The sequence below is a fragment of the Scyliorhinus canicula genome, chromosome 21 (genome assembly GCF_902713615.1).
Source record: "Scyliorhinus canicula chromosome 21, sScyCan1.1, whole genome shotgun sequence".
Classification (NCBI taxonomy): domain Eukaryota; kingdom Metazoa; phylum Chordata; class Chondrichthyes; order Carcharhiniformes; family Scyliorhinidae; genus Scyliorhinus; species Scyliorhinus canicula.
Window position 1 is genome coordinate 56195292 of NC_052166.1, and position 21125 is coordinate 56216416.

At 49.6% G+C, this 21125-nt stretch overlaps 1 protein-coding gene across 9 annotated transcripts in view; it reads right to left on the minus strand.

Moving 5' to 3' along the window:
* The window catches only part of ntng2a (netrin g2a), a 127822-nt gene extending 111741 nt beyond the window's left edge, over window positions 1–16081 (minus strand). For 4 of the 9 annotated variants that reach the window (XM_038781566.1, XM_038781564.1, XM_038781565.1 and 1 more), the window contains exons 1-2: window positions 15822–16069; window positions 15020–15576 (exon numbers count right to left, since the gene is read on the minus strand). In XM_038781566.1, coding sequence (XP_038637494.1) covers window positions 15020–15253 — 234 coding nt within the window. In that variant the 5' untranslated portion in view covers window positions 15254–15576; window positions 15822–16069. Of the gene's footprint in view, window positions 1–15019; window positions 15577–15821 lie in introns of all 9 variants that reach the window. The other 5 variants (XR_005458467.1, XR_005458466.1, XR_005458468.1 and 2 more) reach the window with 4 other exon arrangements.
* Window positions 16082–21125: the final 5044 nt, after the last annotated feature.

Consider the following 21125-nt stretch of genomic DNA (forward strand, 5'->3'; position numbering starts at 1 on the left):
TGCACCCCACAAGCAACGGGGTGATCCCCCCACCACACATCAGGAGAACCCCCCCCCCAATGGGACTCCCCAGAGGGCCTCCCCCTGGCACGGCCAACCAGGCAGTTTGAGGGCACTGCCCGAGCATGCCCCTGCCCCCCTCGGGCTATAATTACTTTTACGCTTCTAGTGAGTTCCCCTCAACTGCTTCAAGTTTTTAAATAACTGTTGGAAACGTCACATTGGCGAGGTGCGAATAGTCAGTGAAGGAGGAAGACGTTGTGGGGAATCCGTACAATGAGAGGTAAATTTATTCAAGTTTATTGAAAGGACAGGAGCCACGTTATGTCACGGCTGCGGGGCATGGAAATCGGAAAAGGCGATCTCACCTGGAGAATCTCCTTTCACTACTCCCGCGAGAGTTTGGGTTTGTGTCGCCATTTGCACAGACATGGGCTGAAAATCACCCCTCTATTTCATTGAAGGGACCATTTACATGTTTGAATGTGTTGAGGTGAAGATTCAGCGTGGCTTAACGAGTGAAAAGGCTAAGAACCATGTGTGTAGATTCAATAATAAAAATGGTTTTAAAAACCAACGACTGGCTTCAGTCAAACCTCAGCAGAGCAAAAATAAAATTGAATGGACTGTTTGTCAAACGAAAAAAGAGATTCATATTTCAAATTAGAGCTAAAAATCAGATGATACTTTTAAATTGCAGCCTGTCTGACATTGCTAGTAACAGTGAATGCTTTGTAAAGATAGTATATATGATATTCCCATTTGGCAACAATCATTATTATAGATTGGCACTCGGCCAGCTTGCTACTTTCTACTAAAATATCACAAGCTAAGAGGAAACCCAATCGTATAAAACTACTCCAGCTACCAAGTGTGGAACACACAAGCTATTATTCTTGTATGAATATAATTTTGTGGTAAGCAGGCCTTAATGTGAATGGACTACGGCTGGAGTAGAATGAGTGAAGAATGGTTGGACAGGCAATCCCATCGAGGGATGGGTTACTCATGCATTTAACTTTCATTGTAGAGTTTTTCTATTGTATCGTGTACTAATGGAACTCCAAGAGAAACAGAACATGAGTGTTGCTGAAAGAAACGAGACGCTGAAGCAGCTTTTCATCTTGCATTAATTGGTGTTGAAGCAAGATTGTCAAAATTCAAGGGGAGCAATAATTTACACTGCCTGAGCAGAGGGGTGCTGACTAGTTGACAAGTCAGCTTTGATTGGATGAGACGTTGCCAAGGCATATGCATTAAGAAGCTATTAGAACCATACTTTTGTTAATGTGCATTGTCTGGACATATTACCGCAGCAGCCCATGTGGTGCCGAACGGGCATGGAGGCTTTGAGGGTGCCCCGTGTATACCGCATGCTCCCACTCCAGGGTCACCCAGGCACGAATGTACCTCGGATGAGGGCAGGCAGTCAGGTCGGACGACCCCCTCAATCGCCCGCTGCCTGGACCTGTTGATGGCAAGCTTTGCCAGGCCCAGCAGTAGGAGCAGGTTCACAAAGAGGTCCTCCTCTCTACGCATCCCTGTCCGCACTGGGTCCCCATTAATCAGGAACATGGGACTGAAGTACAAACAAATCTGTAACAAAAGATTTGTTAAATAATGAAACAGGGAGTGCAGCCTACAGCTACCTACATAAACATGGTCCCCAGACTCCACAAGACCGCAAAAAGGGCAGGTATCTCGGGAGTCCACACACCAGTGCATCCTACAGTTACATGGTATTGCTGGAACCTCCAGAAGAGCACCCACCGAGGCCCAATTCCTTGCCCTATCGTCGTAACCCCACCTAACCTTTGGACACTAAGGGGTAATTTTAGCATGGCCAATCCACCTAACCTGCACATCTTTGGACTGTGGGAGGAAACCGGAGCACTCGGAGGAAACCCACTCAGACACAAGAATGTGTAGACTTCACACAGACAGTCACCCAAGGTCAGAATCGAACCCGGACCCTGGCGCTGTGAGGCAGCAGTGCTAACGACTGCACCACTCTGCCACCCAAACTAACAACCAATTTAAGATTAACAGTTGGACTCACAATATAGAACACCTATGCTTGCTGGTAGCTACATATATTCATAAGCAACAACCTTCCTCAAAACGGATATGTCCAGACATTGTACATTTTTTGATTAAAAGCATGGGAGACAATAATTCCTTGGTGCATTTGCCATGGTAGTATCTCAACCAATCAGAAAGGCTTGCCAACCAATCAGCACCCCTTTTTTCGCGCAGATTGTTGTTTCCTTTGAAATTTGGCATTCTTGTGTCTTCTCTGATGAGTGCAGGATGAAAAGCTTCAACAGCATGCCTCTTTTCCAGCAACACTCACGTTCTGTGGTCACCTGTGCTACTGAGGTAACCTAAACAAAACCTTTCTAATATCAAAATGGGTAAAATAAACTCCACTTGCAGGGTTTGCATTTATGCGTTGAAAAGAGTCGGATTTGCACCTACACGGTAAGGTTTGCATATTTTGGGTCAAAATGTGGTTTTTGTGCGGTTTTGGGTCAAACTGTGAAAGGGACTGGTTTAGCACAGGGCTAAATAGCTGACTTTTAAGGCAGGCCAACAGCACGGTTCAATTCCCGTACCAGCCTTCCCGAACAGGTGCTGGAATGTGGCGACTAGGGACTTTTCACAGTAACTTCATTTGAAGCCTACTTGTGACAATAAGCGAGTTTCATTTTCAAAACGCCTTGTAAGCCTCAAGCTATTCTACACCCGAGAACAAATGGCGAATAATGACCATAGTCTCCTTTGAAATTGTTGACCCATGTTTCCTCCCCTCCCCCACTGCTTCCTGGTGCTGCTTTTCCTTAACAGGTTAATAATGGTTGTGGTGCGTTTGAACATTATGGAATATCTGCATGCTAAGAACGGATTGTTTGGCAGGAATATTAGCAGGGTGACAGATGCTGGAGTCTCTCAATGGTGGCAGGAATTATATTTTTATTAAAGAGCGAAGCTGAGGCTTTTGTGAAATTGTCAAATCAATGACAGACTTACGCCAATTGCCATTGTCTGCCATACCCTATTTCGATCCCAAACTAATGAGTATTTTGATTCGCAAATCTTACATTTCCGAGAGTTCCTCTCAACAGATGCACTTTGGATTGGAAAAATCTTGATTTCAATTTACAAATATGCTAAAGCAAAAAAAAAAATTGGATATTTTGACTGGAAGTTTAACTGAAATGAAAGTGGGTTTTTTTCTAATGAACTTCAAACAAAATGGAAATTCTCCTGGGAAACTGACAGTACCGCGATTAGCATAACTTACTCCCTTAGATCTGACAACTTTGAAGTTTAAGAGTGGTATACCGGATGCATTTTTAACAACATTTTACTCATTAAAGAAAATTCCCAAATCTTTAAAGTATGTGGAAGGCTGCAATTCACCACCAAAAAAAAGTGGATATGTTTGAGAAGATGTCTATGTAGTTGAATAGAGTCTATTTCCATGATACAGCATTTTAACTATCTGTGTGGTGAAATCTCTGTGGGCCTCAAGCTTTATAGGGCGGTTTGCAAAGTTTGTGCAGATTCCGTCAATGCAGTGGTTTCGAGAGGGGTGGGACAATTATCGCCAAATAGGACGACTTGCAACCCTGGGTGGGGAGGTTTAGTGGTGAGGTGACGGTTTGGAAGGCAGTCGCGGACGTGGGGGAAGACGTCATACTGGACTCAAACCATTAACTCTGTTTCTCTCTCCACAGAAGCTGCCAGACCTGCTGAGTTTTTCCAGAATTTTCTGCTTTTTTTATTAATTAGAGGTTCGGCAACTGGAATAGGACCAAGGGGGAATCCGAATTTGAAAAGTATGGAGGTGTAAACCCTAGAACAATAGTTGCTTCTACAGCCGTGTACCAGAGGAAAGGAGGACAAGTACTAATGATAAAAGCAAATTACTGCAGATGCTGCAGATCTGAAAGAAAAACAGAACATGCTGGACAATCTCAGCAGCTGTGACAGCATCTGTGGAGAGAGAAGGGAGCACTTTCGACAAGGTCTCATATCACAGTTTAATATGCAAAGTTAAAACGCTTGGGATTACGGGTAGTGTCTTCAGATGGATAGAAAGCTTGTTAGTAGACAGGAAGCAAAAGGTTGGAATATATGGGTCTTTTTGTGATTGGCAGGCAGGGACTAGTGGGGTACTGCAGGCATCTGTGCTAGGACCCCAACTGTTCACCTTATACATTAATGATTTGGATGAGGGAACTAAATGCATTAGCTCCAAATTTGCAGATGATGCAAAGTTGGGTGGGAGGGTGAGCTGTGAGGAGGATGCAGAGATGCTTCAGAGGGATTTGGACAGGCTGAGCGAGTGGGCATATGCATGGCAGATGCTGTATAATGGATAAATGTCAGGTTATCTGCTTTGGCAGCAAAAATAGGCAGGCAGGTTATTATTTGAATGGGTGTAAATTGAGAGAGATGGATACTCAGCGAGACCTTGGTGTCCTCGTGCATCAGTCGCTGAAAGTAGGCGCACAGGTACAGCAAGCAGTAAAGTAGGCCTTCATAGCGAGACGATTTGAGTATAGGAATAGCGATATTTTCCTGCAATTGTATAGGGCATTGGTAAGGCTATACCTGGAGTGTTGTGTTCAGTTTTGGTGTCCTTATCTGAGGAAGGATGTTCTTGTTACGGAAGGAGTGCAGTGAAGGTTTACCAGGCTGATTCTTGGGATGGCAGGACTGTCATGTGAGGAGAAACTAAATCGTTTCGGATTATATTCATTGGAGTTTAGAAAAGTGAGAGGGGATCTCATAGAAACTTACAAAATTCTAACAGAATTAGACAGGGTAGATTCAGAAAGAATGTTCCCGATGGTGGGGGAATCCAGAAATAGGGTCATAATTTGAAGATAAGGGGTAAACCTTTTGGGACTGAGGTGAGGAGAAATGTTATCACCCAAAGAGTGGTGAAGCTGTGGAATTCGCTTCCACAGAAAGTAGATGTGGCCAAAACATTAGGTAATTTCAAGAAGGAATTAGATATAGCTCTTGCAGCTAAAGGGATCAAGGGATGTGGGGGAAAGGGGGGATCAGCCATGGCCATAATGAACTTGATGATCAGCCATGATCAGAATGAATGGCAGAGCAGCCTCCAAGGGCCGAATGGCCTCCTCCTGCTTCTGTTTTCTATCTTTCCATGAGCCTGGATGACTCTTTGTCAAAGCTCATGGTTAATGAGCTGAATTTAATATGTATTAACCACCTTGAAAAGACATTTACTTCCAAAGGGTTTGTTCTAAAGCGTGTGAAAATGAATGCCCGCTGCATCTAAATTAAAACCCGGTTGCTTTTGAACTTGTTGCTGGTGTTTCATAGAATCATAGAATTTACAGTGCAGAAGGAGGCCATTCGGCCCATCGAGTCTGCACCGGCCCTTACAAAGAGCAAGCCACTCAAGCCCACGTATCTACCCTATCCCTGCAACCCAGCAACCCCCACTTAAGGCATGGGTTATTGTAGATAATTCGCCAGTCAACCGGGATGGAGAATTTGGGGGATTTGATCGATATCTTTCTGGGTTCCTGTGGATTTGCTAATCTAGTCCTGATTGCCTGTTTATAACGAATTGGTTCTACATGGGGGGGGGGGGGGGGGGGGGGGGGGGGGGGGGGTTAGAGATTATGGGAAATTATTAGCTCGGTTATTACTAATAAATGATTGGGCGCTTTGGACGAATAATGGTTCAGACGGTAATGCAGCGGCTGGGATTTCTATACATGTCAAACCGCTGAATGGGTGAATTTTATTAAAAGCCTTTAGCAACAGGAAGTATTGATGAAGCTGGACCCCAGTGGAAGGATTGATGTTGCAGGCAGGGGACTGACAAGAATGAAAGTGTGGAGCCGGCAGATCCACTTCAATCCCCCTCTGAGTCAGGGGTTGGGTTCAGCAGAGGAGAACAACTTTCGCTCACTGGTCACACCGTCACCTTAATGCAAACCTTTCACTCTAAACTTGGGAAATAATTTCTCGTCTTCCAGCTCAACAACAGGCATCCACAAGTAGGCACTTAAACGTGTCCTTCGCTTCCTGCTTTCTCCTTATTAAACACAACCCCGATTGGACCCAAGCGTCCAGAATATTTATCCTGCAAAAGGAGCCACATTATTTCCAATTTGCAGAAAATCGCCTGTAAATTGGTATTTCGCAGTTAAACGTGTTCTCTCGCTCACTGCCATTCTTCAATGTCTTTTTTTACCCTCGGTCCTCAGTGGGCACTGCCGTCCAGTAAGAAACCTCCAAATTTGGATGATTAAATATTAATATTCCGGAAAGCCTTCTTAAAGGACAGTTCCCAATCCAAGCGCCGCTTAATGACTCTCACTCAAATATCATCGATTTTTCTTTGAGGTCGTTCGAAATCAAGGTCGCTGCTCAACCAGGAATTGCAATAATGTGTTTCAGCCAGGATCAGGAACAATCTTTCAACCAGCTTGTTTGAGTCTACATCAGGGAGGGGGAGGGGGGGGGCGGGGAGAGTCAGATTTCCAAGTTCGAGCAGAGAAAAGGTGGAAAAACATTCATTCCTTGGAATGTTGGACAAACTGGGTTCAAATCCCAATTTGGAAAGCGGTGTGGCCCTCTCCTCGCCTCCTGTTCATATCCCGCCGGGACAGACACAGGGGTGGGGGGAGGGGGGGGGGGGTGTGGCTGGGATGAGAGGGAAGTGATGGAGAAGGAAATTGGGAAGAAGAGGGTGAACTGTTTCAGGAGGAGAATCTAATCCTGCACCAGCAGCCAACTCTCAAAGTGACAGGAGCTTAATCCGTTCAATCGGCCAGTGGCCCCACTTGGGCTTCATGCAATGTGCTCTAATAACCAGGGGGTCAGAACTGCACCAGAATTAAGGGTTCCTTCCATCATAACGGGACATTATCGGTTGGCGGTACCATGGGGGTGGGGTTGGGGGTCACACACCATCCCGAACCTGACTCAACACTTGACTGAGCAGGGAATAAATGCAGTTTATCATTCCCGAGTTTTAAAAACTCTCTTATGGATTTCAAACGAATACAAAGTCCAGCCAGCCAATACTGCTCAATCTGTATACAGTTACTGACCCAGAGAGCTGGGTGGGTCTGGGCAGAGCCGGTATCTAGATCCTGGGGAAAGGCGGTGTCTATATCCTGTTTCATGTTGACTCCTCTACACCCTCACCCCTCCCACAGAACTGACCCTCCACCCCCACAGAACTGAACCAACCCACCCCCAGAGCTGACCACCCCAGAGCTGAACCCCCCCCCAGAGCTGAACCCCCCCCCCCCCCCCCACAGAACTGAACCAACCCCCCTCCCCCAGACCTGACCCTTCCCCCCACAGAACTGAACCAATCCACCCCCAGAGCTGACCCCCCCGAGCTGAACACCCCCCCCCCCACAGAACTGAACCAACCCCCCCTCCCCCAGAGCTGACCCTTCCCCCCCAGAGATGACCCCCCCCCACAGAACTGAACCAACCCACCCCCAAAGCTGAACCCCCCCTCAGAGCTGACCCCCCAGAGCTGACCCCCCCCCCTCAGAGCTGACCCCCCCCTCAGAGCTGACCCCCCCCTCAGAGCTGACCCCCCCTCAGGATTACAGTGATGAAGTCTGAATATTAAATATTTCGTAACTTTCATTTTTAAAATCAGAGATTATATCCTCCCTGTCGGAAGGAACATGGGAATTATTCCGCTCTTTCACAGTGGCACACTTTTCCATATTAAGTGAGCTTTGCAAATGGACTACACCCCTCTGCCCCCCCCCCCCGCCCCCCACCTCCACCCCCCCCCCCCCCCCCCCTCAGAATCACTCCCTCCCGTCATTGTGCTTCAATACAATTAGAATGGGTAGTTAAAATAGTATTTAATATTTAATACTAAGCTGATCCAGTCCCTTCTGTTCCCATCTGCCTACCACGGATAGACGCTCCAGGCGTGTGTCAGGATTTGCCTGTGTGACCAGCTCTGTACTGACTGTGGGGCGAAGCTCCGCGTGTTGGTCCCTTTGCGCAACGGCCAGAGTTTGGATTTGTAACATTGCAAAAATAACTTTTGAAATGCTTCCCGCTATTGCATTAAGAACTCACACACACAGATACACACAGACAGGCACACACACAGACAGGCACACACAGATAGACAAAGACACACATAGGCACACAGTCACACACACAGGCACACAGACAGACAGGCACACACACAGATAGACAGACACACATAGGCACACAGTCACACACACACACAGTCACACACACAGGCACACAGACAGACACACACAGATAGACAGACACACATAGGCACAGTCACACTCACACAGGCACATACACACAAAGACAGGCACACACAGACACAGACACACATAGGTACACAGTCAGACACACACACAAACACACAGACAGGCACGCACAGACACACAGATAGACAGGCACACATAGGCACACAGTCAAATGCACACAGGCACACACACAGATACACAGGCAGGCATACACACACAGACACACACGTGCAGACAGACAGCCACACACAAAGCCAAAGATACATAGATACACGCATAGACAGTCGCACACAGACAGACAGAGATAGACAGTCGCACACAGACAGAGATAGACAGTCGCACACACACAGACTGAGATAGACAGATACACACACATACACTCAGATAGATAGACACACACAGGCAGAAACCAAAACACATACAGACAGAGATAAACAGATACACACACAGCAACACACACATACAGGCAGACAGGCACACAGACAGAGATAGATAGACACACACAGCAACACCCACACACACGCACAAAAACAGGCAGCCACACACACAGAGCAAAATATCCACATACAGGGAGATAGACACAGGTAAACAGAGACGTACACACGTAAAATACAGACACACAGACGCAACCCTGTCAAGTAGTGTCGAGGCAATTTCTCCATTATTTTATATATTGGTTAAGTTTACTTTCGTGTAAAGTGGCCGGAACATTGATACATTCACGGAGAGTTGAGGAATCTGCCCGCTAACCTGGTAGACGGGGCTGGGTGTGAGTTAGCAGTAAGCAAATGAGAGGAACAGAGCTCGGGGTGTGAAATGCCCCTGGCGGCTCCTTACAGCGACCCCTGGACATGAATACAAACAATAACAGCAGCAATGCACGGAGTTAATGCTGTTCAGTCAGAATCCCAAAGCGCCTGAACCCGCTCAGTTTGGGAATAGATTTCCCGTGGCTGGTTTTACCCTGTGCATCCCCGCCTCGTTAGCGGCTCTCACACATTCCTAACTTTCACTGGGAATTAAAGGAAGGAGGTTTTCCTGACAATAGTGAGAGTAAATTGGTGCGATTTGTAATGCACCCTGGCCCAGTAAGAAGACAGGTTTGTTTCTGTGCTGTTTGAAGGTTAGAGGAGCTGCAGCTGGACCCTGACCTGGGGGGGGGGGGGGGCTGAGATAGGACAGCCAGGGGGGGGGGGGGGGCTGAGATAGGACAGACAGAGGGGGGGGCAGATAGGACAGACAGAGGGGGGGGGGCTGAGATAGGACAGACAGAGAGGGGGGCTGAGATAGGACAGACAGAGGGGGGGGGGGGCAGATAGGACAGACAGAGGGGGGGGGGGCTGATAGGACAGACGGGGGGGGGGGCTGAGATAGGACAGACAGAGGGGGGGGCTGAGATAGGACAGACAGAGAGGGGGGGGCTGAGATAGGACAGACGGGGGGGGGCTGAGATAGGACAGACAGAGGGGGGGGGGTCACTCCGTTTAAATGTCCCTGCATTTCAGTCAGTCTGATGCCAATGGGCTGTGTGAGGTCGGTCTGGTCCAGTCTATCCAGTTGGAAGGGATTTACGGGCCGGGCAGCAGTGTGTTTATGGTGTCAGTCTGGCTCTGGACGAATCTCCCTGAGTCAGTGGGTGCAAAATCACTCTCTGGGCCTCCAGCACTCCAATATTGAGGCCTCAAGACGCCCTCCTCCCTGGATCCAAAGTTAAACAGAAGCCCCAAATCCTGAAATTAAAAATGAAAATCGCTTATTGTCACCAGTGGGCTTCAATGAAGTTACTGTGAAAAGCCCCTAGTCGCCACATTCCGGCGCCTGTTCGGGGACGCTGGTACGGGAATCGAACCCGCGCTGCTGGCTTGCCTTGGTCTGCTTTCAAAGCCAGCGATTTAGCCCAGTGTGCTAAACCAGCCCCATATCCTGTGGCATGATTGGCAGGGCATCCTGCCAGTTTCCCTGCCAACACCCCTCTCACACACCCATTCTTAACTTAGCCTTTTTGTTGTGTGAGCCCCTGGGGCTGGTTATTCCCGGAAGGGAGGGGGGGGGGGGCAGTGTGAGCCCACACTGAGGCAGAACGCGGCCCTGAATCCAGATTCCTGACAGTTCAGAAATGAATGCAAATCTCTCTATAACAGGCAGTGGTGTAAAGGTGTCCAGGCTGTTGAAGAAACTTGCCTGCAGCCAGGCCCCTCATGTTTCTTTGTAATCCCGCCCTGTGATTAAATAACAAACGCCAGAATTTATGTAGCGCCTTTCCGCCCCAGTCCAAAACACTTTCCAGCAATCAGCTACTTCATTGTTTTGTTACTATTAATTCGATCGCGGGATGTGGCTGTCGCTGGCCAGAATTTATCCCTAACTGCCCCTTTGGGAAGGTTTGTGGTGAGCTGCCTGACTGAGCAGCCCCAGTCCTCCTGGTGTAGGTACATCCACAGTGATGTTAGGGAGGACATTCCAGAATTCTGACCCAGTGACAGTGAAGGAAGGGAGATATATTTCCAAGTCAGGGTGGTGAGTGACTGGGAGGGGGGCCTCTAGGTGGTGGGGGTCCCAGGTATCTGCTCCTCTTGTCCTTCTAAATGGAAGTGGGTTTGGAAGGTGCTGCCTAAGGAACCTTGGTCAGTTACTGCAGTGCATCGTGCAGATGGTACACACACACACTGCCCTGCGGTGGTGAAGGGTCTGGATGTTTAAAGTGATGGACTGGATAAATAGGAATCCAGTTACTTTAAATCACTGAATTGCTGATCATCTACAATATCTGTCCTGCTTCTCCAAACGGTAACCGTTTAGATATTGAGAGGATCGATTCCCTAACCGGCCTGAACCATCGGTACGAATAACCTCGTACTAATCGGGGTGGGGGTTCCAATGGGGAGGGTCCTTTAGCCCCAGGCACCCGGGACACGGAGGACTGAGGTGGGGCGAGAGTAAATCCACCTTCAGCCACTCTGCCACCGATAACCCACCAGTCCTGTTTGCAGTGGTCGCATTTGTGCCTCGGAAAAGCAGTCAGCCGCTGACAAGAAAATTAATCCGTTCACCAATACCCCCACCCACCCTCCTTATCCACCCACCTCCTTATTCACCCCCTCCAGCAGTCGCCCTGAACTGGAATCCCCGGCCAGCCAACGCCGGCCAGTCAGCCACTGATTCCATTCTGTTCCTGCTGCTCATTCAAACAGACTAAACCGCTTTGTAAAAGTTAGTCCTTTCGGTTTGTTATCGGCAGAGCAGTGGTTTGGAAAGGCCGGGACTGCTCTCAGACTGAGTGTGTGGATAGATTAACGTGTCCACTGAGAGAGGCTGCCTCCCTCCACAGTCTGACTGAGCTGCCCCCTTTGGGAATGCTGTATTAATGTGTCTGATTTTGCTGCAGTTTAATTCACCCTCTGTTGTGTGTGTGTGTGTGTGGAGGGGGGGGGGGGGGGGGACCCGGGGTGAGTGCATGTCCCGTGTTCCCTTCCAACAAATTGGTTCCTTAACTACAATATGCGGCTGTCCAGTAATAGATAACATGGTTTAAAATCTGCCCCCTCTGGGGAGTGACCTGGACAAGTCAGCCCCGCCATCCCACATTGAACCGACAACTCACTCACTCCCTCTCACTTCAGCCCCCCGTCCATTTCATTTTCGATGCTGTTTAAATGAGCTTCTCCATTTTCTTGCGCTGGCGAAACATTATTGGGGCAAATTGGACTCTCCCGCTGCACATTCCCTGCAATCCCTGAAGTTTAATGGCTGCAGGATTTGCCAATAGTTCCCATTGCCCAAAGCGGCGAGGTGAGAGACAGATTGGTTTGTAAAACTGGTTTAACCTTGACCCTGTGACGGCTAAATCATTCCCGTCCACAACGTTCCGCAGCAACCTGACATCAATCCTGGCTGTGGGATGTTTGATGGGGACTGGTTAGCTCTGGGTGGGGGGGTTTCGAGTTTCCAGTTTCTATAGACATGGGGGTACGGCTCCCCGGACACATTTCAGATTCAACAGGGTTATTGCAACAATTGCAGGCTGTGCCAATTTGTTAAGGAGATTCAAAGAGGGTTTTTTTTGTTGTTGAGTGTGAGGAGGAAGCAAAGTGAGTGAGTGAGGCTGCTCATTTCCAATGTTCCTTCCAGCCTGCCTGCTATTCCCTAACTGTCCGGGTCGAAGCTGCTTGGAAAGCCAGCCGCTCCGTTAAATCTCGCCCGAGATTCCTCCTTCATCCTTCCATTTGTTTCCAAAGTGATTGGGCAAGTTTGAAACCGATGGTTGCAGAATGTCTCCAGCAGGACCTGCTGGTGGCCAGCGCCAAACAGGCTGTTTATTGTGTTCTTAGATCAACAGGGCGAGTCGGGCAGATGCGGGGAATTCCATTTGTATGAGGATTCTTCCAAGGATCTGGGGTGGAGTTCCGTTTACTGAGTGTTCACACTAACCCCAACGGATCCTGGAAGTTTCCAAACGAAATAATCTCCTGGTGTAGGAATAAAATTCAGGGCAGCACTAACGGTCCCACAAACACTCTCATTGTGTGTATTCCCCTCCCAGCAACTCACATTGTCATTGTGGAAATCTGAGCTTATCAAAACCAAAACTAACGGGGGGATTGTAACCGTCTGTCATTAATCCTGATGCAGTTTATACAGGGGAGTGAGTGAATTGCCCTGCTATTTTAAACTATGTATTAGGCTCTCCTGCTGCATTCTGAATAACTGCGAGTCTCTTAGCCAACTGTCTGTTCAACGAAAGCGGCGGCTTTCGCTCTCAACTGAATTATTAATGTTGCAAAGTGCCTTCATTCATTTCGGCTCCTGAGTGAGTCCCAGTTTAGCAAACCCCGTGGCCATCCAGAGTGTGGTCCTATTGGGCAGCAGTGAAAGATCCCGGTGGAATCGGTTATTCCCCCCCAGGAGCAGCAGCTGGGGTGGGATTCAGCTCCCTGCCCCGCACACGGATCACACTCATCTTCCAGATAAAGCTGGGAAAATCGGACAGGCAACTCAACTATTCCAAATTTCTATGCTGTCCTGTTTTTGTTTTGTTTAAAGTGTGTTCTTGGCAACTTTCTAAGCTGCGGGGACCCGGAGAGAAATTACACTTTAAACCCCCCCCCCCCCCCCCCCCACATTGTAATGAGGGGGGGGGGAGGATTTGCTGGGAACAGGTCTGAGAGAGGAAAACACCAACATAATGGGACAGGTCCCTGAGATATGAACTGTCCTATAAAGCTGAATAAAGCTGCAGACAGTGAGCTCGGCTCCCTCTCTGTCCCTCCCTCTCTGTCTATCTCTCTCCCTCTCTGCCTATCTCTCTCTCCCTCTCCCTCTATCTTTCTCCCTCTCTCTTTCCCTCTCTCTCTCCCTGTCCCTCTCTCTCTCTCTGTCTCTCTCTCTCTCTCCCTCTCTCTGTCTCTTTCTCTCTTCCTCTCTCTCCCTCTCTTTCTCTCTCCCTCACTCTCTTCCCCCCCCCCCCCCACCTCTCCCTCTCTGTTTCCCTCTCTCTCTCTTTCCCCCTCTATCTCTCCTTCTCTCTGTCTCCCCTCTCTCTCTCCCTCTCTCTGATTCACTCAGTTCCACACTTTGCCACCTATCACTTCCCATCGCCGGCCCGCTGCAATGGAACTTTCCCGATTTGGATCGCTATTCCCGACCGCTTTCCTGCCACCGCGTTCCCGGCTGATCGGCAGTGACATTAAACTTTACTGAGTGCCAGGGTTTAGTGTGTTACAATTCACAAAGCGCTCGGCTAATGACAAGCGGTACCCCCCCCCCCCCCCCCCCCCCCACCACCCCCTGCCACCCCGGCTCAGTCACTGCCCCCCCCCCCACCCCCTGCCACCCCGGCTCAGTCACTCCCCCCCCCCCCCACCCCCTGCCACCCCGGCTCAGTCACTGCCCCCCCACCCCCTGCCACCCCGGCTCAGTCACTGCCCCCCCACCCCTGCCACCCCGGCTCAGTCACTGCCCCCCCCACCCCCTGCCACCCCGGCTCAGTCACTCCCCCCCCCCCCCCCCCCCTGCCACCCCGGCTCAGTCACTGCCCCCCCACCCCCTGCCACCCCGGCTCAGTCACTGCCCCCCCCCAACCCCTGCCACCCCGGCTCAGTCACTGCCCCCCACCCCCCTGCCACCCCGGCTCAGTCACTGCCCCCCCACCCCCTGCCACCCCGGCTCAGTCACTGCCCCCCACCCCCTGCCACCCCGGCTCGGTCATTGCCCCCTCACCCCCCACCCCAGCCCCCCTGCTACCCTGGCTCGGTCATTGCCCCCTCACCCCCCACCCCAGCCCCCCTGCTACCCCGGCTCAGTCACTGACCCCTCACCCCCCACCCCAGCCCCCCTGCCACCCCGGCTCAGTCACTGCCCCACCCCCTGCCACCCCGGCTCAGTCACTGCCCCACCCCCTGTCACCCCGGCTCAGTCATTGCCCCCTCACCCCCCCCCCCACCCCAGCCCCTGCCACCCCGGCTCTGTCACTGTCCCCTCACCCCAGCCCCTGCCACCCCGGCTCTGTCACTGTCCCCTCACCCCCCACCCCAGCCCCCTGCCACCCCCGGCTCAGTCACTGCCCCCCACCCCCTGCCAGCCCGGCTCGGTCATTGCCCCCAGCCCCTGCCACCCCGGCTCAGTCACTGCCCCCTGCCCCTGCCACCCCGGCTCGGTCATTGCCCCCTCTCACCCCCTCACCCCCCTTGCCCCTGCCCAGTCACTCCCCCCATGACTCTTACCAGGGCACAGAAACGCTCCGGGGGGTCTCCGCAGGTCACCCCCGCCGGCTCCACCTTCACCCTCAGATACCGCTTCATGGGCACGGGTCTGGGCTGGCAGGCGTAAAACTCCCAGGAAGGGCCGGCGTCATCCGTGTTGACCAGCGACTTGCAGCTGTCGTACTGAGTCCTGGCCGGCAGCAGCGAGTAGACGAGGGCGGCCAGCTGCAACATGGGCATGGGGCCGGAGCGCATGGTCCCCGGGCGGAGCGCACACACAGGGCAGACAGCGAGGGCGCGCCGGGCGCAGCGCCACTCTCAGCATGGGCACCACTTACACAGCAGCCTGGCCCAGGGACATCCCAGCAACTCCATCATTCCCATCCAGCCTCTCTGTACAGCTGGGGGCCGGAGCCCCATTCACACTCTTCCCAATCCACAGGCTCCGTCTGGCCGCTTCCCAAACTTCACAGGAGCCTCTGCCAATCCTCCCAAATCCAGCTGCGGGTCACGGCCGGGCGCAGCGAGGTGCCAGTCCGCTCCTGTCCTCTCCAAATCCGCCCTGGCATCGCACACAACTAAAGGAGAGGGTGTGGGGGGTGGGGGGGGGGGGGGGAGAGAGAGAGAGAGAGAGAGAGACAGGAGTAAAATAACCTGGGTATACACAGTAGACAAGACCCCCACCACCCCCACCCACACATTTTACCCCCCCCCTCCCCCAGGGCCAGAGCTTACTGCAGAATGAGGACAGCTTTGGGGTCATTGGTAAAGGGAGCAGACACAGGGAGGGGTGGGGGGTGAGGAGCTGGGGGGAGACACGAACCTGCTAACCACGATCCGGATTCTCAAACATAACGTGTGGCGGAGGCTGTGTCAGTGACGGGACAGCCTGGAGGCTTCTGCTGCTTCCTGCCCTCCCCCCTTCCCCTTCAAGGGCAGATGGTCCAGGGCTTTAGGCTAATGCTCTGCTCCAACTTAATGCCCAGGCTAAATCCTTTTAACATCACTTTCAATCACTATCTGTGCTTTTATGTCAGCTCTGCCTCAAGTCTGCGCAACTTCCTCCTGCACAGCCCCGGGGCTCTCTCTCTCTCTCTCTTTTCCTCTCTCTCTCTCTCCCCAGTCAGCTTAAAGGGGAATGGAGGATCCACATCTCCTCTTAAAGGGGCAGGCGGGCTGCTGAAGGAGCAGCAGCTGAGACGGGCAGGCTGCCGTCATATTCGGCAGGGAGCCGGTTGTGAACCATCTGAAGAGGACACGGGATTGACTCCAGCTAGCTTTCTGTGGGAGAGAGAGGGAATCGACCAGAACCGGTGTACTCTTAAAGGGGAGGGGTGGGGGTGGGTGGTGAAGGTTTCACCAACTTTTGAGTAGACACAAGTCACAATCAATGAACGCGCCGTAAAAACGCAAGGGGGCGATTTAAGTAGGTCAGCTGAGGATCAGAGGCAAATAACTGGATCTTAAAGACAAGTTGGGAATTTCAAGGGCGATGGGATTTGATGTTGCAATCTTTATTTCCGCTGAATAACCCGCCAGGTTAAATTTACAGATGGTGGGTCTGGAGGGGGAAGTGTGTGCAAAGGGGTGGGGGGGGGGGGGGGGGGGTAATCTCCAGGATCTGTTCATGGCTCAGGTGAAATGCAATCTGACATCTGCAAACTAACTGGAGGAGTGGGAGATGAAAGCAGTTTGCACCGTGCTCAGTTACTGAACTCCACCGCTGGACAGATGGGCAAACAACACATTCAGCCCCCCCCCCCCCCCGCCGCCCCCCAGTCCCAGAGTCCATGTGCCCAATACGGCTGCAGAAATGTTTCTTTTTGAAAGTAGCGAGCAACCCCAGACCTGCATCCCTGAACGTTCAAGGAAGAAGTAGCAGCTGGGTTTGTCTGACCTTTAACCTAGTTCAACCAAGCTGGCTTGACCTTTCACCTTGTGCAACTCTATGGGGTTGACCTTTAACCTATCCACTCGTGTTTGCGCCAAGACAATAATTCAAATAAACAGAACCACGTATTTGTTGGATAATGTTTAACAGGATTAAGGTCATTATTATTTTGAGTGTTATCGGGGATTTAAACAGATGGGGGAAGGGGGAGGGACCCTTCCACATTTTAAAAGCTTAAAGCAGTTCTGCCCAGTAAAATTGAAACACGAGCAAGGCGCAGCTGGCTGGTCACCAACTGACAGATTCACGTTTTGATCAGGACCATCAGTCCAAAATCACACCTACTACAGGCTGTTCCCCCACCTCCTCTTTGTCGTAGCTTCAAAGAGTTTGAGTCTAACCCAGGTAACCAGTTTGATAAGGACTCTCCAAGCCTCCATTGTCTTGCTGCTACTTTTCAACATTTTCTAATTTCATACCGAATGTCCAGCCATTGGGGTTCTACATTTTACGGGGTGTGGGCATCATTGGCGAGGTCAACATTTGTGCCTATTCCTAAATGCCCTTGAGAAGATGCCTTCTTGAGCCGCTGAAGTCCATGTGGTGTAGGTACACCCACAGTGATGTTAGGGAGGGGGTTACAGGATTTTGCCCCAGTGACAGTGAAGGAACGGCGATATATTTCCAAGTCAGGGTGGTGAGTGACTTGGAGGGGAACCTTCAGGTGGTGGGGTTCCCAGGTATCTGCTTATCCTGTCCTTCTAATCTAGATGATAGTGGTTGTGTATTTGGAAGGTGCTGTCTAAGAAGCCTTGGCAAGTTCCTAGAGTGCATTTTGTAGATGGTACACACGGCTGCTACTGTGTCAGTGATGGAGGGAGTGAATGTTTGTGGATGGGGTGCCAAATAAATGGGCCGCTTTGTCCGAGATGGTATCATGCTCCTTAAATGTCGTTGGAGCTGCACTCACCCAGGCAAACGGAGAGTATTCCATCACACTCCTGACTTGTGCCTTGTAGATGGTGGATCAGCTTTGGAGAGTCAGGAGGTGAGTTTGCTCGCTGCCTCTGTCCTGCTCTTCTACCCATCCTATTTATATGGTTAGTTCAGTCCACTTTCTGGTCAATGGTAACCTCCAAGATGTTGATTATTTATTCTGAGAAAGGAGACGGGTGAGACAGATTTTTTTTGAGGGGTGCACGCACTATGGGACTGACCTCCACTATGGTACCTACACCACATGGACTGCAGCGGTTCAAGCAAAGGGCTCACCTCCACTTCTCGCCGGCAGTCAGGGGCGGATAACAAATGCCGGCCTTGTCAGGGACACCCACATCCCATGCAGGAATCAAACAAAGTTGACCATCAACTTGTTAAAGTTTGGTGCCCGAGTTACACCAAATGTGCTGAGGTTGTGGGAACAAATCACAGACATGTTTTCACATTCTGCCAGATATTACAAAATTGATATATTTATGGACAATAAAACAGGGAAATTCTAATACAGTGAAGATTTGGATCATTTAGGCAGAGAAGTAACAAATGCATTAAAAAAAAAACCAAGTGTAAATAAAGTGTTGCACATGAGGCAAAATATTGTGAATTGAAAATGAAACAAATAGAACAGGATTGTCACAGGAAGACTTCTAAAATGAACTTAGTTATGTCAATAGTGTGTTTCATTCTATTAAATGTTATGCTCATAGAACACATTGATAATAATTCACTGGCTCATTAGAAGCGTGCAGTGCCAGAGCTATATTACCAGGCACTACTCGCCTTTGTACTGCCTGCTTGTTGTGCAGTGGGTTTGGTCTAATGTGAGCGGGCACTGGTATCATAAAATGGGTAAGGAACACATGGAAGCCAGAGGAAGCAAAGGGCAACAGTGATGACATTTAGGTAGAAAACTCCCTTTCAGTGCAATACGGCCGGGATGCTGATCAGATTCTGTAGCCACATTATGAAGTTGGAGGCCAAAATCGCTGTAGCTTCCAACTTGTGCTTGTGGCTTGCGGCCTCCTTCACATTTGCCGCTCGTGAGTTGCTGGACCACAGTACCCTGGACATACCATTCAAAAAGTGAACAAAATGGTATTAAAGTAGAACAATCTACCGATTGGAAACTGTACAATGCATTGAGTGAGATTATACATCATCCCCCCCCCCCCTCCCCCCATTAATTCATGGGTGGTGGGCACTGCTATATTTGTTATCCATCCCTAATTGCCCCTTAAAAAGATGGCAGTGAAGCGTCTTTCTCGAACTGCCTCAGTCACAGTGCTGTTGAGGAGTTTCAGTTTGTTTTTGACCCAGCCATGATGAAGGAACAGTGATGTATTTCCAAGTCAGCATGGTGTTGATTTGTGGGAGAATTTACTGTGTGCTTGCTGCCCTCTTCCTCCAGGGTGGCAGAGTTTGCGGGGTTAGAAGGTGCTGTTTGTTGAAGGAGACACGGTGAGTTGCTGCAGTGCATCTTGTAGATGGTGCACACACTGCAGACACTGTGCTGGTGGTGGAGGGGGAGAATGAATGGTGGATGCCCTGCCCATTAATCAGGCCACTTTCCCCGAGATGGTTTTGAACTTTTTGAATGTTGTTGTATCTGCTCTCATCCAGACAAATTAAGAGGATAAATCACACTCCTGACTTGTGCCTTGTAAGTGGTGGAAAGACTTACTTTCAGATAATCATTGTGTGCCGCTCTAGTGAACACTGGGTGGTGGTGGTGGTGGTGGGGGGGGGGGGGGGGGGGGGGGGGGGATTGTGCAAAGATAGAAGGTGCATAGAGAATTAGTCAGAATGATTCCAATTCAGAGGCAGATGAGTTATGAATAACGTTTCAAAAGATAAACTTACGCATTGGAGAGGAGCATAGAGTGTTGTTTCTTTAAATAATGTAAAATATAAAATAGCTTAGATAAGTCAAACCCAAAATCTTGCTTTAACGTGGGGCAGCTGAATTGATTCAATTGTCAGAAATATATAAACTTCCACTTTCAAAAGAGGGATTGTTATATGGAGTATTCATAAGTATTCTCAACTTCGTCGTCTTCCTATAAACTTTAATGGTGTTTCATTCTATTAAATGTTATGTTAGGAGAGTTAGGGAACTTTACATGGGCTGAATGATCTTTTATCTTATTCCTCTTTTCTTATTAAAAATGCATTTAGATGATATCTACTTTTATTACTTACATGACATTAGATAGGGTATTGTCCCTCCCCATCACACTATAGAAAATCTTTTATCCTTGGCGTTTGTTTCACTGATCCAGTCTGCCTGCCAACCTATGCTAAATAGATCTATCTATCTATTAATCGATCTTTCTATCTTGGTATCTGATTTGACTACCACTCAATCAACCTATCCGACCCGCCGCTCCAGTGAAATCTATATGTCTGTGTGGGGTACCTACACCAATTCAGTTATTTCAGCGAGATACATAATCTGGATGTAGTTATATTTTCTTCTCCTGAAATTGCAAGGATTGTTTTTACTGTCCTTACATTGCCAAGGAGGTCACTGGAGCTGTTATCATTTCCGCTGGCGGTGTGTTTTGAGACAGCATTTTGGACTTTTCTCTTTAAGTACTTCCCCGCCCTCCGGCAATGGATCACTGTTGTGAGTGACACACTTGGTATTGTGGTCACCATTATAATTATTGTTCCCCTTGCCATGCGACTGGATTTGCCTTCTGGATGTCTACCACTGAGGATTGGAATTTCAAGTAATTACCATGCCACTGATTGCTTCATCCAGTCCCAGCAAATTACATGAACTTTTGAGCCTTCATCTCGATTCACCCTCACGTGCAATTTTATTTTTGGCTGTGAAGTTAATATTTGATTACATATGTGATAGGATGGATCCCACAGCTGGCGAGGTGCAATACGCGTAAAGAGCATCACATTATTCAGGCATCAACGTTTCCCAACATCTGTAGTCAGCTTGGAGGAAACAAGTCAGGAACATTCATCTTATTAAAGGCAATCTGGAAAAACGTGCCCTTCGCTATTTAATAGTCTCGACACTCAGAATTTACTCTGGTCGAAATCTAGTTAGTTATTTTTGAGGGATAATTTATTTTAAAATTGATTGCAGTTTTTTTTTAAAAGCCTCCCTTACAACTGACATCCTGTGATCGTTGAATAAATCAATGCAGAGGGTGGACAGCTCAGGTGGTTCGATGCTTGCATGTTGCCCTGTCTGTTAAATCGTATTTCCTTGTGGTT